The sequence below is a fragment of the Acomys russatus genome, chromosome 29 (assembly GCF_903995435.1).
Source record: "Acomys russatus chromosome 29, mAcoRus1.1, whole genome shotgun sequence".
NCBI classification, from domain to species: domain Eukaryota; kingdom Metazoa; phylum Chordata; class Mammalia; order Rodentia; family Muridae; genus Acomys; species Acomys russatus.
Genome location: NC_067165.1, coordinates 13,779,179 through 13,802,437, shown reverse-complemented (window position 1 = coordinate 13,802,437; position 23,259 = coordinate 13,779,179). Strand labels below are relative to the sequence as shown.

General features: G+C 50.5%; 2 protein-coding genes across 9 annotated transcripts in view; both read left to right on the top strand.

Annotated features, from left to right (window-relative positions):
* St3gal3 (ST3 beta-galactoside alpha-2,3-sialyltransferase 3) overlaps window positions 1-6,915 on the top strand; it is a 204,010-nt gene extending 197,095 nt beyond the window's left edge. For all 8 annotated transcript variants that reach the window (XM_051172212.1, XM_051172210.1, XM_051172211.1 and 5 more), the window contains one exon: window positions 5,993-6,915. In XM_051172212.1, the coding sequence (XP_051028169.1) occupies window positions 5,993-6,082 (90 nt within the window). In that variant the 3' untranslated portion in view covers window positions 6,083-6,915. The remainder of the gene's footprint in view (window positions 1-5,992) is intronic.
* Window positions 6,916-11,272: 4,357 nt separating this feature from the next.
* Artn (artemin) lies at window positions 11,273-13,061 on the top strand. The gene is made up of 3 exons (XM_051171660.1): window positions 11,273-11,888; window positions 12,252-12,390; window positions 12,493-13,061. Exons 1-3 carry the CDS (start codon window positions 11,829-11,831, stop codon window positions 12,966-12,968), a joined length of 675 nt encoding a protein of 224 aa, XP_051027617.1. The 5' UTR covers window positions 11,273-11,828; the 3' UTR covers window positions 12,969-13,061.
* Window positions 13,062-23,259: the final 10,198 nt, after the last annotated feature.

The window sequence follows — 23,259 nt, the reverse complement described above, 5'->3', positions numbered from 1 at the left end:
TAATCTCTGTGGGGCTCTGTGAGTTCTACGCCAGCCAGGGCTACAGTGAGGAGAAGAAAAGAAGCCATGACAGGGCTGGAGAGAGATGGCTCAGCAGTTAAGAGCACACATAGCTTTATTCCCAATATACATGTAACATGTAGACACATACACATTTAAAAAATAATGATTTGGGCTGGGGAGATGCCTCAGAGGTTAACACTGACTGTTTTTCCAGAGATGCTGAGTTCAAAACCATCTATAATGGGATCTGATGCCCTCTTCTGGCGTGCAAGTGTATATGTGGGCAGAGCAATGTATACATAATAATGAATAAATAAATCTTTTTAAAAATAATGATTTTTTTTTTTGAGGCAGAGTTTCTCTTTGTAGCTTTGGCTGTCCTGGAACTCACTATGTAGACCAAGCTGTGTCTGAACTCAGAGATCCCCCTGCCTCTGCCTCCTGAGTGCTAGGATTAAAGGCATATGCTACCATGCTTTTAGATACAGCATTATGGGCAGAAATTCAGTAACTGAAAGATAAGAACTAGTTTGATACCACACCTAAAAAGTTAGTAATGGGGCTGGAGAGATGGCTCAGAGGTTAAGAGCACTGACGGCTCTTCCAGAGGTCCTGAGTTCAATTCCCAGCAACCACATGGTGGCTCACAACCATCTATAATGTGATCTAATGTGCACTGCATATATAATATATAAATAAATCTTTTTTTTAAGTTAGTAATGTCTTAGTATTGTGGAATATCCAGTGCTCTGCTCACCTGTTACCCCTCAGTGACTCCCAGTGGATGCACTTGAAACCGACTCGTCCACTGGTTACTTCTACTGGGAGGAGAAAGGAGGTGTGGGGTGAACAGATTATGAGTGCCCCTGTTTGCTTGAATGTGCTCTTCCTGCCGCTCTTCTGAGCCTGTTGTTGTTGTTGCTTTGCTTTTGCCTATAAAATCTAATTTCTGGCCAGGCATGGTGGCACACACCACTTGGGAGGCAGAGGCAGGTGGATCACTGTGAGTTCAAGGCCAGCCTGGTCTACAAAGTGAGTCTAGGACAGCCAAGGCTACACAGAAAAACCCTGTCTTGGAAAAAAAATCTAATTTCTGCCTGGGGAGATGGTTCAGAGGATAAGAGCCGCTGCCACATCAGCATGAGGACCTAAGTTCAAATCATAAGAAGTCAGAATGTCAGAGGTCAGGCGCGCACCTTCGAGTGACTCCACAGGGTAAAACCCAGGCTGCCAGGCTTGAGCAGCAAGTGCCTTTGCTTGCTGAGCCACCTCCCTGGCCCCACCCAACCTCTTCAGCTCTCCTCCGGAAGGAAGCTGTATTCCTTCAGGAGACTCTGAAATCCCACAGTTACATCAGACAGAGTCTGCAAGTGTAACTGCAGCCCGAGTCGGAGGGTGAGTCCCAGTGTCCCCTCCACCACCCCCACACACATCTGGAACCATCTGAGGACAGTGTGGTCTTCATAGCTGAAATACTTGCTTGTATGTTTCTAGAGCTCTTCCTGGTCTCCACTCCTCATTGTGTCTAGACCATGATACACTGTTCATCATTTTTCTGGGGTAAAAGGTTGTTTTTTTAAATATTTATTTGTCTGAGTGTTCTATTTACATGTATAACAGAAGAGGGCATCATCCCATTACAGATGGTTGTGAGCTACCATGTGGTTGCTGGGGGTTGAACTCAGGACCTCTGGAAGGACAGACAGCGTTCTTAACCACTGAGCCATCTCTCCAGGCCCTCTTGGGTGAAAGTTTAAAAAACCTCTAGACTCATCGGGCTGGAGAGATGGCTCAACCGTTAAAGGCTAGGCTCACAACCAAAAAATATAAAACACTCTAGACTCAGTCTTCCGTGCAGCTTGACTTTTTCCCAAGGTAAAGAAGTTGTACAAATTTTAACCAACCACGAAAAGATAGTTCAACTTCTCGTCTTTATTCTGTATTTTTTTTTTTTTAGTAATTTATTTTTATGTGCATTTGTGTTTTGCCTGCCTCCATGTCTGTATGAGGGGGGTCAGAGCTCCTGGAACTGGAGTTACATGTAGTTACGAACTGCTGTGTGGTTGCTGGGAACTGAACCCCGGCCCTCAGGAAGAGCAGCCAGTGCTCTATAATCGTTGAGCCATCTCTCCAGCTCCCCTCCTCCCACCCCAGTTCAACTTCTTCTAGCAGTGTCCTCCTTATTCTCTTACCAACGGGGCTCTGCCTCATCTCCTGGGTCTTCATGTTATTGTTACAAACTACAAAAGACATAACCCCAAGAATTTTCTGTTTCTCTTGAGGCAAAAAGGAAGATCACCTGGGCGTGGTGGCGCACGCCTTTAATCCCAGCACTTGGGAGGCAGAGGCAGGGGTATCCCTGTGAGTTCCAGACCAGCCTTGTCTACAAAGCAAGTAAGCCAGCCAAGGCTACACAGAGAAACCTCATCGCAAAAATAAAAAACAAGCAAAAAATAAATAAATAAAATAAAATAAAAAATTTTTTAAAAAGGACGATCATCCCCATCTTTTTGCCAGAAGTGAGGAAGAGGACTGAGAGTCGGAGAGCAGTTCTTTCCCATAGCTTCTAAACAAATTCCTTTTATTCTCCAGCAGTTTTCCAGCCGTAGGTCTAGCAACATCTCCTTGGTCAGAGGCTCAAGAAGCAAGAAGCCCTTTTTGACTGTTTCAGCTACCTTCCTTCTATGAGACAAACCCTTGGATTTGATGTTGGCCCTCGGTTTGTAGCACAGACTGCATGCCGGCAGCCTGTTCAGAGAGTCAGCCCTAACATTCCATTAAACGAGAAGGGCGGCAGAATCAGGCTAGGGAGTCAAGGACAGGGCCATACATCATCCCAGGGCCTTTTTAGTTTTCAAGTCAAGGAAGGAATTTTTTTTTTTTTTTTAAGATTTATTTGTCATAGATACACAGTGTTCTGCCTGCATATATACCAGAAGAGGGCGCCAGATCTCATTACAGATGGTTGTGAGCCACCATGTGGTTGCTGAGAATTGAACTCAGGACCTTGGGAAGAACAGCCAGGGCTCTTAACCTCTGAGCCATCTCTCCAGCCCAAGGAAGGAATTCTTAGGAGAATTTTCAATAGGTTTGGAATTTCTGTTTTGTACTCATAAAACTCTACGTGGGCTCTAGTGATTTACAAATCAGTATATTTGTAGTTGTGTATTAGTATTAAGGACTGATGAAAATAAAATCTTTGAAATCTGAAGAGATGGCTCAGTGATTAACAGCACTGGCTGCTCTTCCAGAAGACCTGGGTTCAATTTCCAGCAACCACATGGCAGCTCACAACCATCTGTAACTCCAGTTCCAGGGGATCTGACACCCTCACATGGACACACGTGCAGACAAGACACCAATGCACATATACTAAGAATGAATAATTTAAAATAAAATATTTAATCCTGAGCAGCAGCCTAGCTCCAAGGTCTTCGGAGAATCAGTGAGAGCTAGACCAGGGTGGTAACATCCCCTCTCCCCTCCCCAAGCGGATATGTACAATCTCTCTTTCTCTTACACATATATACACCAAGAAAGAGGGCGGGGGGGGGGGGGGGTGAGAAGAGAGAGGAAGAAGGAAGAGAAGAATGAGAAAGAAGTTCAATCCGATTTCATTGAACAAATCCCATGCAGTGCCTACTCTCTGTCTAACCATCCCTGCCCTTAGAAACATCTGGAAAGATGACTGAATCCTCAAAGAATGGGCGTGAGTTGTCCAGGGGTCTGAGACAAGGAGGACAACTGGCAGAGGCAGCAGCAAGGTGGAAGGACAAAAACGGAGCCCTATGTCTTTTGACGGGGTGAGGGGACAGATGGCAAAAACAGGAGAAAAACTCAGGGAGATGGGCCCACTTCAGACACTGTGCTACGGATTGTGAGGGAGGAAACCATTGCCACTTGGGCAGCCAGGTTTGTGGCTCACACAGGAGGCCTTAAGGAAGCTCAGAAATGGATATAGAGCCTCCGGTTGATAGTTGTCGGAATTTTAGATTTACAGAGATTTGGAAAGTGGGAGAGTGTTGTGGGACTCAAGATCCGGGCTGGACAGCCCCTAGCTCTTAGCACCAGTAAATAACAGCTGAGTACAGGCACACAGGGGCCCAGTGCTGACACACGCAGAGGCCAGCTGGTAAAAGCCATGAGGCTAATGACATCATCCCTTGTTCCTTCAGTCAAGCCTTTTCCTTCTTTGAGAGGCTTAGTCACCAAGGCTTCCTGGGAAGATTTCTGGGAATGAGAAGGAATCCAATCTCATAAGCCCTGGAATGTGGCATCTTCTCTAAGGATGAAAAAAAACTTTTTTTTTTTTTTTTTTTTTTTTTTTTTGGAGACAGGGTTTCTCTGTGTAGCCTTGGCTGTTCGTAGACTCGCTTTGTAGACCAGGCTGGCCTCGAACTCACAGCAATCCACCTGCCTCTGCCTCTCGAGTGCTGGGATTAAAGGCGTGCGCCACCATGCCTGGCTTAAGAATGCAATTTTTAAGTATATAGTACTTTTTATTTTGTTTTGCCTGTTAAGACAGAGAGAAATCAAGGCTAATGGTATGGGGACATGCTTTTAGCCACTGGGAGCCGGCCTGGTCTTGGAAGGCGGAGGCAAAAAGAGGTTCAAGGCCAGCGTGCGTTATATAGTGACACGCTGCTTCAGAACAAAGCAGATGAGTATAGAGGCTCACACCTGTATTCCAGCATGTGGACGGTGAGGTATATAAAGGCCATGAGTTTGAGGCCAGCCCAAGCTCCTAAGTGAGACTTGATCTAAAAAAAAAAACCCAGGGCGGTTGAGATTGGATCAGTGGGTAAAAGCATCAGCCAAGCAACCCTGATGACCTGAGTTCAATCCCTGGAACCCACCGTAGAAGGAAACCCACTGCCAAAAGTCGTCATTTGACCTCCACTCACATACTGTGGTATAAGCAGGCCCATACTCAGAAACCCACACATTATATACACATGCACACACACACACATACACACACACACACACACACACACACACACACACAGAGAGAGAGAGAGAGAGAGAAATAGTACATATAAAACAAATGTAAATAAATATTTAATGTTTAATTTTTTAAGATAACTTTGTTGTTGTTGTTTTTCAAGACAGGGTTTCTCTGCGTAGCCTTGGCTGTCCTGGATTTGCTTTGTAGACCAGGCTGGCCTCAAACTCACACAGATCCACCTGCCCCTGCCTCCCCGAGTGCTGGGATTACAGGTGTGTGCCACCGCACCCCAAAAGATCACACTTTTTAAAAAAAGATGAGATATGGGCGTGGTAGTACAAGCCTTGAATCCCAGCACTTGGGGAGGCAGAGATAGGATCATCGCTGTGAGTTTGAGGTCAGCCTGGTCTACAAAGTGAGTCCAGGACAGCAAAGACTACACACACACACACACCACACACACACACACACACACCACACACACACACACACCCTGTCTCGAAAAACCAAAAAAGAAAAAGAAAAGAGATGAGGTATGTTCCTTAGGCTCTCTAGTTCCTGTGCATAGGAGGGAGGCTTTCATTAGCTCCCTCAGGCCTGGAGAAAGGATTGCATCAGGCCAGGGAAGCAGCTCATGCCATGCTGTGCGGTCCAGTGACTCAGCTCCTTGCCCTCAGGGTGTCTAGAACCCAAGTGCTGCCAAGGCGCTGTGGGCTGCTGTCTCAGGGAATGAGATTCTGAGCGCTGAGGGGAGGGGGAACTGAGACTACTCAAGATTCGGAAGAGAAACCCAGGGCACAATTCCTCTGGGGTGATGATGGGGTACCAGGCTTGTTGGGAGAAGCCTAAGTTGTAGTGTTCTACAACCTGGCTATTGTGGTCTTGTAGTGGAAACATAGGACAAATGTGTGCCTGCTTGTTCCCAGGCCCAGAGCTTCAGAGGAAGCTGGAAGCGAGCACTAGCTCAGGTTTAAGCAAGGCTATGTCCCAGAAGCCCTCTGGACTGCCCACTTCATGACTCCTCCATCTCTCTCCTTCTAGTCCTGGACGCACAACATCCAGCGAGAAAAAGAGTTTCTGCGGAAACTAGTGAAAGCGCGCGTCATCACTGACTTGAGCAGTGGCATCTGAGTGGGCCCTCCCCTGGGCCAGAGAGGCTCACACCAGGGAACAAGCAGCTGCCACCTGCATAAGAATCTTCCGACCCAGAAAAGGACAGTGCCAAGGGGGCCCGAGGCCCAGTGAGGCCTTGGCAAGGCACCCAGAGCTGTGTCTGCTTATAGGCCAGCTTCAGAGACCAGCACTCTGCCTTGCAGCCTGGGTCCATGAAGCCAGAGGGCCAGGAGGCCACTGGCTGTGGCCAGCAGGCCCAGCATGCAGGAGGTGGGACATTTGGTAGCAAGAGTGCTGCCAGAATCCGTTTCTCTAATCAGTGTTTGGTGTATTATCATTTCGTGAAATTGGGTGTGGGGAGGGGTGGGATAATTTATTTTTTAAATAAGATGTCACATTTGGTCCACTTGTTGTGCAGAAAGAGGTCCACTAGAGGGCCCATGAGACAGTGGTACCAGTGAGCTCCCTGAAGGATGGACGTGGCAAGACCATGCTTCAGGGTCACAGGGGGGTGGGTGGCATCTCACGCCAGCCACCTCCAGCTCATGACACTCTTTGGCCTTCCCTGGGGAGAAGATGGAGTATTTCCTCTCACCAGCCCCCCAGTGTCCCATAGGGGAACCCCAGAGCCATCCCTTTAAAGCCAACAGGACAGCTCTTTGGACAAGAGCAGAGAGAACTCAGGAGGCAAGGCCTAGCCCAGCCCGGGGGGAGTGGCTCCTCTCCATGGCTGTTCCTGATCCATGGGACATGCTCCTGCCTGGACTGAGCAACTGTCAGATGGTCCGGGCTGCTTGATGAGACTGCCAGCTCCATGGGTCCTGCCCAGGGCCACAGGGGAGTGAGGTTTGAGGCCGCCGCAGCTGGCCCAGGCAACCATTACGGAAGCAATAAAGCTCTCCCTTGAATCTAGGCTCCTGTGGTTTTCTCTCACTTTTCTGGAAGAAACAGAAACTGCACTGAACTCAGGGATTTTCCCTCCAGCCTCTTGGGTCCCTTTCACTTTTCATGTCAAGTGTAGGACCTTTGAGTTCTCCAGCTCAGAGCATTTGCTGCTCTTGCAGAGGATCCAGGTTCAGTTCCCAGCAACCACCTGGGGGCTCACAATTACTGTAACTCCAGTTCCAGGGGATCTGATGTCCCTTTCTGATCTCTAGGGCTCCTGTGATATGTATGTATGCATAGATAGATAGATAGATAGATAGATAGATAGATAGATAGATAGATAGATAGAAAAATAGATAGATAGATAGATAGATACACACACACTCAGACACAACAAAGTTAACATTAAAAGACCAGCAGCAGAGGCCCACAGCACAGAGAAACCCACAGACCTCTTTTCATCCATGGCTCCACTTAGATATGGATAAGTGGCTGGAGAGATGGCTCAGTGGTTAAGAGCACTGTCTGCTCTTCCAGAGGTCCTGAGTTCAATTCCTAGCAACCACATGGTTGCTCACAACCATCTATATTGTGATCAAATGCCCTCTTCTTGTGTACAGGCTGCATGCAGGCAGAGCACTGTACATAATAAATAAATCTTTTTTTAAAGGTTAGAAATGGATTTAGCCCATTCCCCATTAGCACTGTTCCTTTTTTTCAACAGAAAACAGGAAAGCCCACAGCCCAGCCCTAGGCACTCTTGGGGACTTTAGAAAAGAGATCCTGTTTCACTCCCTTAGAGCTCTGGAATCTGACCCCTCTTAAAGTAACCCCAAGTAAATCTGAGAATGCTCAAAGATATACCCATGGAGGTAGCTTCCTGCCAGACCCTGGCCACTATGGCCGTAAGTAGGACAGCTGTCCCCTTACCTCTCCTACCTCAACGAATCCCAGTAAGCCCCACAGATAAACCTGCTAAGGAAAGCGAGGCCTGGCCACCTGAAGAACCACAATGCTCCCACATGTAGCCTCAGCCACGTCTGTCAGTGGTAGTCCTGGCTGAAGAAAACAAAAATTAAGTAATACTGTGCTCAGTACATGTGGCATCGCTCCCTCCCCTGTCCCCCATCCCGCAATGCAGTCCTATGGAGCTTGAGGACAGCCCTCACAGGCAGTTGTAGTCTCTGCAGTCAGACTTCCGCCTCAAGCACCATTCAAAACTGCTCTCTCCAAAACTGTGATTATGAACCCTGCCTGTGTGCCAGAATCAAGGTGAAGACCTGGAGATTTGCACCTGCCCTCCCCAAAATTCAGATTCAGATCTGGGATGGAGCCCGGATGTGGGTAGTTTTTAAAGGTCCAAATTGGTGCTGAAACATGCTGCCAGCTCTGTGGGTCCTACCCAGGGCCACAGGGGAGTGAGGTTCGAGGCCCTTACCCAGGCTGCCGCAGCTGGCCCAGGCAACCATCAACGGAAGCAATAAAGCTCTCCCTTGAATATGGCTTTCTGTTTTCTCTAACTTCTGGAAGAAACAGAAACTGCACTGAACTCAGGGATCTTCCCTCCAGCCCATGGCCTCCTGGGTCCCTTCCACTTTCCATGTCAAGTGTAGGACCTCCAGAGTCCTCCAGCTGAGTGGTTAAGAGTATTTGCTGCTCTTGCAGAGGACCCGGGTTCAGTTCCCAGCAACCACCTGGGGGCTCACAATCGCCTGTAACTCCAGTTCCAGGGGATCTGATGTCCTGTCATGGGCATCTACTGTGTCTGGACTAGAGGGACTGGAGAGCCCGCCGGGTACTCTACCTCCTAGCTTCTGCTTAGCCATGTGTTGATCGGCAAATACCAAGTTAACCTCACTAGCCCAGCTGCCTTTACTTTACTCCTGGCTACAAATTCAGCTGCTTCCAGGGCATTTCCAACAGGAGTTCACAGACCTTCTAACTCAGCATGCCCAACACTAAGCTCATGTGCCCACACCCCCCAACACATACACACACACACACACCACATACACGTGTGCGCATCTGAACCTCTCCCAGGGAGTGCCAGCTCCTAAAATTCGTCCTTCTGTGGTCACCCAGGCCAACGCTAAAGGCACAAGGTTGTACAATCTGTCAAAAGGGAATGTTGGGGATTGGGTTCCAGCAGCCTCCTAGCTCCCCACAACCCTGCTCAGAATTTATCCTATTGCCCTCAGCAGCCTGCACCTCCCTGCCCCCCCCACCGCCCCCCCTCGTCTGTCTTGCTTGTCTCAAAACCACACTCTTCCCCGTGCAGTCATTTAATGGAAACGCACATCTCACAATACTCAGCCAAGGTCATTTGGTCCCCAGCATCTTTGTGATGACCTCCAGACTAGTTAGAAGGACGTTTCCGATCGTGGCCATCAACCAAGGCCCAGACCACCTGTCAAATTGCCTCATCGCACCTCAAGCTCCAGTTCAATACTCTGTGGCCCTCCAATTCTTCACCCCTGGTCCCATACACACTCTTATTGCCTTCCCTGGGCGAGCCCCAAGGCCCTGAAGCTGAGCCTTGAAACATACTATCGTTAGACCCTGGGAGCCCAACGCACAGCCCAGCGAGTCTGAGGCAGCTGAGCCTTCTGGGGGTCCCAGAGCCACCACTTGACGGTGAAAGGTAGCTAGCCAGAACCCCAACGTCTGCGCGGCCCAGGCTGGAACTCTCTTCCAAGCTGCCCCTCCTTCACCGCCCTCCCTCCTCTCTCCCGCCCTTGGCCAGGCCTCCCAGTTCCCTACTTTGCGTGTCTACCAACTTCGAATTCCCAGTTTCAGCGCCTCGCTGCTGCCCGCGATCTCTACTCTGCCTCCTGGGGTCTTCTCCCAATGTCTAGCCCCCACCTAGGGGGACCTAGCCGAGCCAGCGGGGACTGGATCCGGAGGGTGGAGCGGCCAGGTGAGCCCTGAAAGGTGGGGCTGGGCGGGGGCGCTCTGGGCCCCACCCCGGGATCTGGTGACGCCGGGGCTGGAATTTGACACCGGACGGCGGCGGGCAGGAGGCTGTTGAGGGATGGAGTTGGGCTCGGCCCCCAGATGCGGCCCGCGGGCTCTGCCAGCAACAAGTCCCTCGGGCCCCAGCCCTCGCTGCAACTGGGGCTCAGAGCCCCGCACCCGAGGTAAGCCAGTCTTCTTGTCTACCCCCTTGATGGACGCTCCTAGGGCAGGAGAAGGAGCCGAAAGGTCTTCCTCCCTCTTTTCTCTCAGCCTCTTTCTTTTGGGCCCTCAGCGTCGCCTTAATGCCCTCCCAGCCCTCCAGTTCCTCTGTTGCTAGCCTGTCGGACTGTGTAAGCCCTCCTGGCTGGCTGTAATGTGAGGCTCCCGCTGCCGCCGCAGGGCACAGACCAGCTGCCAAGGCCCCACTTTTGACTGAAAGAGGCGCCGCCAGGTGCACAACTCTGGGCATGAGCCATTTGAGCTTCGGGGGAAATCCCAGCCCTGGTCCCAGGAAAGGCGCCTAGAAGGACACGGTACAGGACCCCCTTGGTGAGTATAGGGCTGGTGGCTAAGGGTGACAAGGGCTGGAGGATCAACCATCCCAGATGCTAAGAAAGGAGAGACTGCTCTGAGCTGCCCTCTAGGGACTTGCTCCTGGGCTCCCCCTAGCGCAGATGCCCCTAAGGCTGCCGTGCCTGGCTTTGCGTCCATCTAAGAGAACAGTAACCAGGGATCTGAATCTAGTTAGCCAACAGGTACACACCTAGCCCTGCCAGACCGCTTCCTGGAAGAAAACAAAACAAAACAAAAAAAGGCCTGAGAGGTATGTGTCATGTCCTGGAGTCGTCGTGTGTCACACTCCCCATGTATTCTGGGTGCTAGCAGAAGAACGGAAGGTAACATCTAGGACTCAAGAGGAGACTAACTAATGAGTGCTCTTAAAGGTTCTGGGGACCCCAGAGCGGTGGCTCACAAAGACTAGTGGTGTTCAGTAAAGGCCGGCCAGAGTCAGGAAGGATGGTTCGTGGGGGAAACTCCTAGGAGTAAGGCTAGGGTGTTAGGTCCGCAGAAGGCAGATGGCCCAGACTTGGGCCAGCTCTCAGGGTAGTTCGCCCTCTGAGTCCAGGTTGGTGTGGAGGACTAGGTGATCCTCCTGGGAACTGCTCAGACCTGAACGTGCAGAGGATGTGTGGGGAAAACCCCTGTCCCTTTAAGTCTGCAGACTTTACAAACTCTGCCCCCTGGTGGCCACAGGAAGCCATGGTCCAGGCCGTGTGTTTTCAGGAGGACCATCAGGAGGACCCCAGATAATAGGTGGGCTCTTTAGTGGGGGGGGGGGGGCGGGGGCGGGGGGGAGACAGCTGTGGGCCCAAGAGAGAACTCAAGTGACTCTGGCTCCAGAGATTGCAGGAGGCCTAGGCTCCCAGTCATCAGATAACTCAGAGTGACCAACTGACACTCTAATTTTCTAGGGCACTGCTTCCTCCCCTGAGGTACTTACTGAGTGACTGCCCAGTATGGAGCTAAGGGAGCAGTCCAGTTACTACTTTCTCCAACCACCTTGGTACCTTCAGCCCTGAAGTACAGAGCTGAAGGGTCTTAGAAGACAGGCTACAGCTGTGTGAGTGTCCTGTCGAACCCCACCCCCCACCCCGTGACCTTAGACAATCTGTGAGCTCACCTAAGCCTTGTTTCCCAATCTGGAAACGTGAGCCCCTTGACCTTGTGGAATTGTGGAGGAGGGAGTACTGCACAGCACCTAACGCACTAAGGTTTCCCACACAGCTACCTGAGAAACTGAAGTCGAAGGATAAATACCCCAAAAGATAAACTAACTCCATCTTCCGATTTGCAAGCTGCCTCAACAAGAGGGTGGGGAAACAGGTCCACGAAAGGCTGATGGGAGCTCCTGGTGTTGACAGAGATGGAACTGGGACTTGGAGACCCTACTGCATCGCCCCACTGCCCCCGGCCTAGGTGGCAGGTGAGTCAGTCTTTTGCATTTCCCAGCTGGCTTTAATTGGGCGAAAGGAAGTTGGAGATGGCCTGGGCAAGGGTCAGATACAAAAGGAGAAATAGCAAGAGAGAGGAGACAGTCATAGGAGGAAAGAAACAGGATTTCTCCGGATGGTTAGTGCTGTCAGGTGATTCTCTTCTGGACTCCTCCTGGAAGCAGCAAAAGCCTATTACACCTAAGCCCTTCCTTACACCCTGCCACCTAGTGAGGAGCCCGACTGGACGGGGGTGGCCCGTGTGTCTTTTCCCCACCCTACCCCCGTCCCACCCTCACCCCCACCCCCCTCCGGAGTGCCCTGTTCCTCTGAGTCTCCTCTTTTTCTCTGAGCAGCCAATCTTGTGGCCAACCCTAGCTGCTATTGCCCTGCTGAGCAGTCTCACAGAAGCCTCCCTGGACCAGATGTCTCCCAGCCTCGCCACTCGCGATGGTCCCTCGCCGGTCCTGGCACCCCCCACGGACCACCTGCCTGGTAGGTGAGAGCGCGACAGGGCAAACAGGGGCGAGGCTTGCCCTAGACACCCCCGTCATCCGCCGCCCCCCCCCCTCCGAAAGTGACTAAGTCTCATTCCAGGGGGACGCGCTGCGCATTTGTGCAGCGAAAGAACCCTGCCACCACCGCCGCAGTCTCCCCAGCCCGCACCCCCGCCGCCAGGTCCCGGGTTCCAGTCTCCTCCCGCTGCGCTCCGCGGGGCACGAGCAGCGCGTGCCGGGACCCGGAGCAGTCGCGCGCGGGCCACAGATGAGCGCGGCTGCCGCCTGCGTTCGCAGCTGGTGCCTGTGAGCGCGCTCGGCCTGGGCCACAGCTCCGACGAGCTGGTCCGTTTCCGCTTCTGCAGCGGCTCGTGCCGGCGAGCACGCTCCCCCCACGACCTCAGCCTGGCCAGCCTGCTGGGCGCCGGGGCCTTGCGGTCGCCCCCCGGGTCCCGGCCGATCAGCCAACCCTGCTGCCGGCCCACTCGCTATGAAGCCGTCTCCTTCATGGACGTGAACAGCACCTGGAGGACCGTAGACCACCTCTCCGCCACCGCCTGCGGCTGTCTGGGCTGAGGATGATCTCCAAGCCTTTGCACACTGGACCTTCTTTATCCACGTGTCGCCGCCCTACCTGGAACAAACCCTCCGGGACTCAGTAGCCCGGAGCCTCAGCGGGAAATCGAGGCTGTAGCGCTCAGGGCCCAGGCCAATGAGTGATAAACACCGAGCCTGGAGAGATGACCGAACCACCTGGGTTCTTTGGTAACAGTCCCAAGGCGCTCATGGATCCCAACTCTGACAGACACTAGAAACCTCAGCCAAAGAGAACTCCTCCGGGAGAATCCAGAAACAGTCCCAGGCCCTGGGGAATGAATTTTGAGGAGGTACATTGCAGTGACTTTGCTGGAAGAGCCTGTGCTGAAAAGCCAGCCTTGTGTTCACTTGTGGAAGCTGAAGTCCTATTTATTATTTCTAAATTATTTATTTACTTTGCTGGTCTGTCAGATCCTTTCCTAGACATGGGGAATGGGTAGAAGAGGCTGAAGATGTGCCAGCCGCCTGCTCCCCCCACTGGTCGCCCGGACCCCCCCCCCCCCCCCCAGCCACCTCTCCACCTCCACGTTTCACACTGACTCAGCCATCACAGTGTTGACCTGGACCACCTACTGCTTGCTCTTCAGGTGGCTCTGGGATGGATGGGAGGCACAGATGGGTGACTAAGATGCACAGTCCTCAGTACTTGGGGGCCTGGATTACCTGGGAGAAAATCAACTATATAGCCTTCTCTGGAGAAAGGCCACCCTGCCAGCACTGGCACCTTTGAGGCCCCTGCTTAGTGGGTAAAGACACAGAAAACCACGCTTTGTCCCACACCATCAATGTCGGTGTCTTACCATGCAAGGACCTGTCTTAAAAGGCTCCCTGACAGATGCACACATTGCTTTCACTTACAGGTAGTCAATCTCAGAAGCATCCCAGGGCAAGAGAACGTCTGACTAAAGGCTGAGGGTGGGGGAGGGGCACGGGGTGCTGGTCTGTGGGAAGGAAGCTCAGAGCTTCCTGAGGATAGGAACACAGGAAAGCGCTGAGGGTCTCAACAAAGAGTGGAGTTTGGGTGATGAGCAAGAGAATGCATTTATTCACCCAGTGAAGACTGACAGTGAAATATTAGCTACGATGTAGGCGCTGAAGACAGAGAAGTGAGGCGAGGGGCGGCTGCTAGAATGCTCCCTAGCATGCTAGAAGCCTTGGTTCAGGGTGTAGTACCACAGGCCTATAATACCAGCACTCAGGAGACAGAAGCAGGAGGATCCGAACTTCAAAGGCATCCTCAGCTACATACTGAGTTCCAGGCTAGCCTGGGCTACATGGCAGTCCATCTCAAAAGGAAAAAGATTCAAAGTAAAAGAAATACTCTCTCCAGGTGTGGTGCAGCACGCTTTTAATCCCAGCACTAGGGAGGCAGAGGCAGGGGGATCTCTGTGAGTTTGAGGCCAGCCTGGTCTACAAAGCTAGTCTAGGACAGCCAAGGCTAACACAGAGAAACCCTATTTCAAAAAAAAAAAAAAAAAAAAAAAAGAGCAATATCTATCCTTAAGCTCGAACCAGGAAAGACAGACATTAGCCAAGCAATGGCATCCATACTCATGTAAATTCAGTGTGGCTAACGGTATGAAAAACAACTGGAAAGAAAGTCAGTGTTGTCCTCGGGTCATCTCCAAAAGGTCAGTGTGATCATCTGAGCCTTTGAAACCGTGTTTTAAACCAGTTGTGCCGGTGCACAGGTGTAACCCTGCACGTGAGGCATGGAGACAGGAGAATTCAGTATCATCCTCAGCTCCACAGCAAGTTCCAGTCCATCGTGGCCTACATGATATCCTGTCTGAAGCAGAAGAAGGAAGAAAAACTGTTTCCCTGATCCTAGGCATGTGCACTGAGGAGACTGTATGATTTTTCTTCTTTAAAACAGGACAGGACACTGTGTGTATGTGTGCGTGTGTGCGTGCATGTGTGTGTGTGTGTGTGTGTGTGTGTGTGTGTGTGTGTGTGTGTCTTCCCTCAGTTGCTGCTTTCTGCCTTGACTTTGGAGACACAGTCTCTCTTTGAACCTAAAGCTGGCCAAGGTGTCTAGGTTGGCTGGTCAGAAAACCCAGGGATCCTCCTACCTCACCTCCACAGCTCCAGAATTGCAGGCATGTAATTTCTTGAAGTGTAATTTCATTTTGTTTGCCTTATTTTGTACGCATGTGTGGGTGAACATGCCACAGCACACAATTAGAGGTCCGGGAACAACTCCTGGGAGTCAGCTCCCTCGGTCCACCGTGGGGTTGCGGGGACCAAACCAAGATCTATGGGCTTGCTGCCCGGTACTTTACCCACTGAGCCACCTTGCCCAGCATGAGCACTGGGCTGTATGTGGGTGATGGTGACCAACTTCAAACCCTCGCTCCTCATGGTTGTGCCTCAAGCACTTATCAATTGGCCAGTTCCCAAGCCTCCAAGATGGGGACATTTATGTCTGAGGAATTATATCACAACACAGGTGCGGTCTGGAGCAGAGCAGGGAAGCCTGGGTGGGATACTCTTGAGAGCTGTTGGCACTTGAGGCTGTAGCCAGTTGCACATGAGATCCCACAGACAAGATCAGGTTGAAGGTAGGACCCCAGCCCTTTAACATCATCTACAGAGTCCTTCCTCCCTCCTCCACTCGCCCCCCCCCACCCACTCTCCCCCCACCCCACCCCCCGTGGGCCTGCCTGCTTTGCCGCAGGAGCCCTTCACCAACCAAGGCTACAAAGAAGCAGCAAGACTGGGCTCGTTCTGGGTCGACTAGGCAAGCCAAGCCTGTAGTCTCCACCCCAATTCTATATGCTCCCCAAACTTTGGTGGGTTTGTACCCATAGACACTTCACCCTTTCCTCTGCTTCCAAACACCACACACACACACACACACACACACACACACACACACACACACACACACACACTTCCCCAAAGAAAAGATTGTCAGAGAGCCTTATCATTCCTTCAATTCTAAGGTATTTTGGGCTAGGGAGAACCCTGCTGACCTTTGAACCTGGTGCCAAAAGTCTTCGGTGGGCATTGCTGCTCTGGGTCATTCATGAGAATGCTCATAGTGAGATGCCAGCCCAAGGCAAGGGTCAGCTCTTGTTGCTTTCTCTCTTTTTTGTTTTTATTTATTTGTTTGTTTGTTTGTCTGTTTTGTTTTCAAGACAGGGTTTCTCCATGTAGCCTTGGCTGTCCTGGATTCACTTTGTAGACCAGGCTGGCCTGGAACTCACAGAGATCTGCCTGCTTCTGCCTCCCAAGTGCTGGGATTAAAGGCGTGTGCCACCACTGCCTAGCTCTTTTTTGTTTTGTTTTGGGTTTTTTTTGGGGGGGTGCTGCTTGTTTGTTTGTTTTAGATAAGTTCTTGCTTTAACTCAGTCTTGCTTCATACCCTTGCTTCAGCATCCCCACGCGTCACAGGCATGATCAGCCATGCCCAGCTGAGTGCTGGCTTTTGACATGTCCCAAACCGCAGTCCTTGAGGGAATAGGGTCCACCTCCATCCTGAACCTGCGCTGTGCTTACAGTGTAACGTCTTCTCCAAGACAGATAGGCACACTCTCATGGGCAGTCAGCACTCCTTTCCAAGTCCATCCCCCAAGTCATTCTTTTTGGGTTTTTTTGGTTTTTTTTTTTTTTTTTTTTTTTTTTTGGTTTTTTCGAGACAGGGTTTCTCTGTGTAGCCTTGGCCATCCTGGACTCACTTTGTAGACCAGGCTGGCCTCGAACTCACAGCGATCCGCCTGCCTCTGCCTCCCGAGTGCTGGGATTAAAGGCGTGCGCCACCACGCCCAGCTAAGTCATTCTTTTTGGTGCATTGGTGTTTTACCTATATGTATGTCTGTGTGAGAGTGTTGGGTCCTCTGGAACTGGACAGAGTAATAGACAGCTGTGGGCTGCTATGTGGGTGCTGGGAATTGAACCTCGGTCCTCTGGAAGAGCAGACAGAGCTCTTAAGTGCCGAGCTATCTCTCCAGCCCTCTAAGTCAGTCTTGAAAATGATGCTTTCTGGTCAAAGAGACAGCTGCAGGGCTGCACCTGCTTGACTGCAATGCAGCCAAGGTAACCAGCCTAAGCATCCTGCGGGGCTCCTGGAAGCACAGGACACTCTGGTGTTTCCGTTTCTGACCCTGGTCTATGTTTCACACTTACAAAAGTACACTTTGCACTGAATGATCTTCCTGGACCGTCCTAGCAGAGTCTCCTCTGAAAGCAGAAATCTATAAGCAGCTGTACAATGTGTCTTGCTAGTCCTAGGGGACGCCCCAAACCTTCCTCTGGGTTCATTTCATCTGGGAAGTGAGGTTCTTGGTTGCACTTCCCCATGCCCATGTTTCCTGCTCTGCCAGATGGCCCTTAGCGGTGGCTCTCTTCTTCTCAGCCAAGGAACCCTAACTTCTTCCTGGTCGTGGGTCCCTGTGGGGTAGTATCTGGGGACTGACTGGGGTCTCCTATCGAAAAGAGAGTTGAGAAAAAACATTTAAGAGACTTTGAGCTCTGTGGCGGTACCTCTGTCGTTGGAAGTAGAGCCTTTGGAGAAGCCCCGTGAAAGCTATGGGCCTTCTCCCCGCACCAGATGCCCAGAAAGGTTACTGATCTGAAAATCTATCACTAAGCTTAAGGTGTCCGTGAGAGGCAGGGGACACCTTCTGAAGCTCACCCAGAGGTCTCATGGAGCCCTTAGCCCCCATGCGATGCCCTACTCTAGGGACCTTATGTGGCTGAATTGATTCCTGATGTACTCGGGCTCCGATATCAGGGCCTTGTCAATTATTTACAATACACTCCACCCTTCAGCCTTTCTCTACTGCACATCTCTCTGTATTTATACTGACTGGAATAGAATCGTATAAAGAGAGAGCCGTTGGGACTATGGAGGGTATTGGTGGGGGCGTCTGCTCTGACTTTCCTTCTCCAAAGGTCTCGGGGTCTCGGGGGCCTCAATGGCCACTTCTAGAAAACGTACTTTGCCTCTCTGGATCCCCTCCCCCGCTTTTCCTCTCACCACTCCAGAGGCTCCTTCTGACTATGTTCGGGTTCCTCTTCCTCTCTCTGCATTTTATGTGGCCCTAGGGCTATGAAACCAGACACCCCCCCCCCAGCACTATCTCCTCCCGGGGTTTCAGTTCCACCTCCACGCTAATGGTGCCCACACTTTTCTTTAGCCTAGACCCTTCCGAGCCCTAAACCTGTGATCTAATGCTTATCCGTGTATCTTCAAGCCTCACCTACCTTCCTGGTGTCCCCTGTCCTTCACCTGTTCTCCATCCCTGTCCTCCCTCCGTGTGATTCGCACTGATGACCTTCCCCGCTTTCCCGCTTTCCCGCTTTCCAACCACTCCAGTTATTCCCCGCTCAGCAACCTCAACCTGAAGCCTGGGCAACATGCTAGACTCCTTGAGCATATCCACTGGCCCTAAAGCCACAATGCCTGCTTCTGTGGGCTGCTCACTAAAACTAATGCTAAAACCCTATTATTGCTGGAGGCACCATGCGCTCTGGTTTGTAGAACATAAAGAAATAAAGCTTCCTCCTGCTGGCTAGTACCGGACAATTCTGTGCAGGCTGCCGGAAGAGGATTATCATCCAGTCCTCCTTGTGAGCATCATGTGCTGCACTACTGACCTGCCAGACAAGATGTTCCCATTGGCGAAATAGTGGCATGCCAGGTATTGAGGTAACCAAGCACTTCCGGGTTAGATTTGAGGCCCACTGCACAAATGGGAAACTCATGTCTGGTATTGTAAACCTAGTCAGAAAGTCATGCCTGGGAAATTCACAGGCGCTAATGGGGACACTACGTTTGTTGCTTTGCTAAATTGACACCATGTGCCCAGCAAAGTGCCTTCTAATGACTGTTTATGACCCTGGGTCAGGGCCGCTGTCGCTTTTGGTCAGAGAAGCTTCTTTTTGTCATGGGCAGCAGTAACTGCAGAGCCTCATAATGGGTCAGTGATGAGACTAAGTGACTGTTGACTGCTCAGCCTTCAATGGGGGCATCTATATCATATCAACCAAGGCTCGGGGAAAGGGCAGAAGGCAAGCAGCGAATGATTAGCCACACAATAGTGGGTCCATCAGTGTCCTGTCGTTGATCACAAAGGGCCTCAGGAGGCCCCATCGCTCCATGAGAACTTATAGATAATTAATGACTTTTTCTTCAGCTGTAAATGGCTATGCTCCTGTAACCAACCCTGGTGAAAGGCACTGGGACACACACAGGGCCGGGCAGGGACACACTGACACAGCAGAAAAGAAGAAAGGGGATTAGCTGAAGAAAAAAGGCGTCAGTAGAAGGAAAAGGGACAAGAGAGATGACTGCTATTAAAATGCATTATTTATAATGTATGAATATATGAAAATGTCACAATGAGACCATTACATATGACTAATGTGTGCTAATAGAACATTTTTTAAACTTATTTTTGTTTTTCTGAGACCGGGCCTTGCTACAAACCCCTGACTGTCCTGGAACTCTGTGTGTAGGCCAAGCTGGCCTCAGATTTGGAGATCCACCTGCCTCTGCCTCCTGAGAGCCCAGCTCTAAAACTTTATTTTTAAGCTAAACTATATTAAACTCAATTTGGGCTTACTGTATAGCTTCTCTCTCCTTATTGGTTACAGAACCTTCTAGCAGTAGCACAGTTGGGGAAGTTTGGGATGGGCTGGCATACCATCAGGAGGATCAGAAATTTTGTAACCTTGGGGAGGAAACAGATGAAGAGAGGGGCTTGAGATGTCACACAAGGCTTTACGTGCTATACCATAGAGCTTGGGTTTCGTCCTGAGGGAGCACTGAAGGGTGCCCAGTGGGGTTGGTTAGGGTGTGGGGGCTGCTTGCTATTTTGTCAATTTGACACTTATGTCTAGGTTTACCAGAACAAATCTGGGGAGGGAGACTTGAAGTTGAGGAACTGCCCCCACCAGATTACCCTGTGCTCACGTCTGCGAGGCCTTGATTTAATGACTGTTGTGGGTGGCAAGTGGTCCTGGGTCGCATTAGCAAGCTGAGCAAACTTGGGAAAGTAAGCCAGGAAGCAGAGTTTGTTCCTCTGGGGTTTCTTCTTCAGTTTCTGCTTCTGCCTTGACTTCCCTCAAGGATGGACTATGATCAGAGCGGATAAGCCATGGTGTTACCATAGCAACAGAAAAGTAAACCGAGGCAGCGTGCGTCTGATGGATTGATCACTGGCTCCTGTGTACAGCAATGGGACTGTTAAGGGGGAAGCGGAGGGTCTCTTTTCCAAATTGTTATTCTCATTGATAAAATAATTTTAAAACAGACACAGAAGGAAGCTTGGGGACATTTTCATTAGAGCTAGAGAGAAAAGCACTGGGAGAGAGGCTGACAATCTCAACAACTGCTGGAGGAAGGAGACAAAGAGGAGGCAAAGTTACGCCTTTTGGGTTCTGCAAGGAGGCGGGCAAGCAGCTGAAGCAAGGCAGTGAGAAAGTCCAGGGTCTCGGAGAAAGCATGCTTGGCCTTTTGGCCAGTGTCTGAAGACAAGAAAGCAAACAAGAGTTATGCTTTCTGAGTTACAACTCAGGCAGGCAGGCTGAGCAGTGAAGAGCTACAGGCAACTGCTGTGAGAGAGGAGCGAGCATCTTGGAGGGCCCAAGTACACTACTCCAGTAAGGAAATCATTTTCTCCCATCTCCTTAGCTTGTCTCCAGGTGGTCGGCCTTCCTGAGGGTGGTCTCCTAGGCAGCTGATCGGCAGGCCCAGTTAGATCAACTTTCTGATGGGTCTGTTTATTTGCTCGTGTATTTGTTGGCGGTGGAGGGGGGGGCACACATGTACACAAGGACAAGTTTTGGGAGCCACTTATTTTTTCTTCTGTGGGTTCCCTGATTGAACTCAAGTCCTCAGGTTTGACAGGAAATGCCATAACCTGCTGAGTCTGATCAAAATGTCATGTTTCTACCCGGAACCAGAACAGAAGTCAGATTCCATTCTTTTGACTAGGAGGAAGCAGCATTCCCTTAATGGGCCTCAACAAAGCACTGAAACCTTCACTTTTTCATATGGTATTTTATTTGTTTTGTTTTGTTTTTCCAAGTCAGAGTTTCTCTGTGTAGCCTTGGCTGTCCTGGAACTCGCCCTGTAGACCAGGCTGGCCTCGAACTCACAGAGATCCACCTGTCTCTGCCTCCCAAGTGCTGGGATTAAAGGTGTGTGCCACCACCGCCCGGCTTCAGCGTTTCATTTATTTAAAAAGATTTTTATTTACCCAGGACTTGGGAGGCAGAGGCAGACGTGATTTTGAGGCCAGCCTGGTCTACAAATAGAGTCCAGGACAGCCAGGGCTACACAGAGAAACCCTGTCTTGAAAAACAAAACAAAAAGATGTTATCTATTTATTTTATGTATGAGTGCTCAATCTGCATACACACCTACCTACATGCCAGAAAAGATGGTTTGTGAGCCACCATGCGGTTACTGGGAATTGAACTCAGGACCTCTGGAAGAGCAGACAAGTGCTCTTATCTGCTGAGCCATCTCTCCAGCCCCCTGATTTTTCACTTTTATGATGAATGTTTTGCCTGCACATCTGTGCATCACAGTGTGCCTGGTGCAAGTGGAGACCAGAAGAGGGAGTCATATCCCCTGGGACTGGAGCTACAGATGGCTGTTGTACTGGTTAGTTCTATGTGTCAACCTGACACAAGCTATAGTCATCAGAGAGGAAGGAGCCTCAACTGAGGAAATGTCTCCAGGAGAGCCAGCTGTAAGGGATTTTCTCAATTAGTGATGATTGTGGATGGAGTCATCCCCCTGGGCTGGTGGTCCTGGGTTTGTAAGAAAGCAGGCTGAGCAAGCCATGGGAGGCAAGTCAGTAAGCAGCACCCCTCCATGGCCTCTGCATCACTTCTTGCCTCTAAGTTCCTACCCTGCTTGAGTTCCTGTCCCGACTTTCCTCCAGTGATCAACTATGCTCTGGAGGGTTAAGCTGAGTAAACCCTTTCACCCCTAATTTGCTTTTTGGTGATGGTGTTTTGTTGCAGCAATAGAAACCCTAGCTAGCCAGGAGGCAGGAGGCAGAGGCAGGTGGATCTCTGTGTGTTTGAAGCCATCCTGGTCTATAGACAGAGTTCCAGGACAGAGAAACCCTGTCTCAAAAAACCGGAACAGAAAAAAGAAGAGGAAAAAATAAATAAATAAAAAAGGTCAGGCATGGTGGTGCACACCTTTAATCCAAGCACTGGAGAGAGGCAGAGGCAGGTGGATTGCTGTGAGTTCGAGGTCAGCCTGGTCTACAAAGCGAGTCCAGGGCAGCCAAGGCTACAAGAGAAGCTCTGTCTTGAAAAACAAAACAAAACAAACAAACAAACAAAAAAAAAAAAAAAAAAAAAAAAAAAAAAAAAAAGAAAGAAAGAAAGAAAGAAAAGAAAAGAAACCTTAACTAGGACAGATGTGAGCCACCATGGGAGTGCTAGCAATCAATCAAGTCTAGGTCTCTGGAAGAGGAACAGCCAGAGCTCTAACCACTGAGCCATCTCTCCAGTCCCATTCATGCAGCATTTTAAATCTTAAAGGGTGAAACGTTTGTGATGCTTCCCAGTGCTACAGAAAATAGGAGGTGGGTTCAAAGCCTATCATGAGGAGGGGATTTATAATCCTCATTGATCTGTCTACAAGCCTGCAAGTGGCAGTCTAGGTACCTTAAGAGGTGATGACGAGGTGAAGGAGCCCTTAGCTGCAAACAGGAAGAACACAGAGCAGCCACGCTGTGACTGTGGGCCAGCTCCTAGCCATGTGTTATTTCAGTTTGCGCCACCCACTAGGCTACTCTTGTATGGTTCGGAAACCCTCCGCCAGCAGCAGCTTGCTGAAGTTCACACCCTAAGGCCTGGGATCAGTTACTTCCTTCTGGCTCTCCGGTTCTCCTACCTTTTACTCTTTCCTCCTTTACTTCCGGGCCACACTGCAGGCAGGTCTTTCTAAAATGTAACCGCAGTCCAGCAGTACTCACGTGAAACCCCACCGCAGTCTCATACTGCACTCAGGACGATGGCTAAGCTCCTATAGGTGTCTACTGCCCTCAACTTCCTCTTCACAAGTAACTCCGTCAAACAGCCCTTCCTTCTTCCTCACCTGCACGCAGCCCCTTAAACACCCGAAATCACTAGTGTTCTTTAACTGCTCTTTGTTGTTGTTGTTGAGACAGGGGCTCTGACCGTCCTGTAACTCACTATGCATGGTAGGCTGGCCTCAAATTCATAGGGATCTACTTGGCTTCTTATTGTTTGGTTTGTTTGTTTTTTGAGACTGGGCTTCTCTGTGTCACCTAGG

Coding starts and splice junctions, on each gene's coding strand:
- Artn (XM_051171660.1), top strand. CDS start 11,829: ATGGAACTGGGACTTGGAGACCCTACTGCATCGCCCCACTGCCCCCGG. Junction 11,889..12,251: donor GCCCCCGGCCTAGGTGGCAG/GTGAGTCAGTCT, acceptor TTCTCTGAGCAG/CCAATCTTGTGGCCAACCCT. Junction 12,391..12,492: donor CCCCACGGACCACCTGCCTG/GTAGGTGAGAGC, acceptor GTCTCATTCCAG/GGGGACGCGCTGCGCATTTG.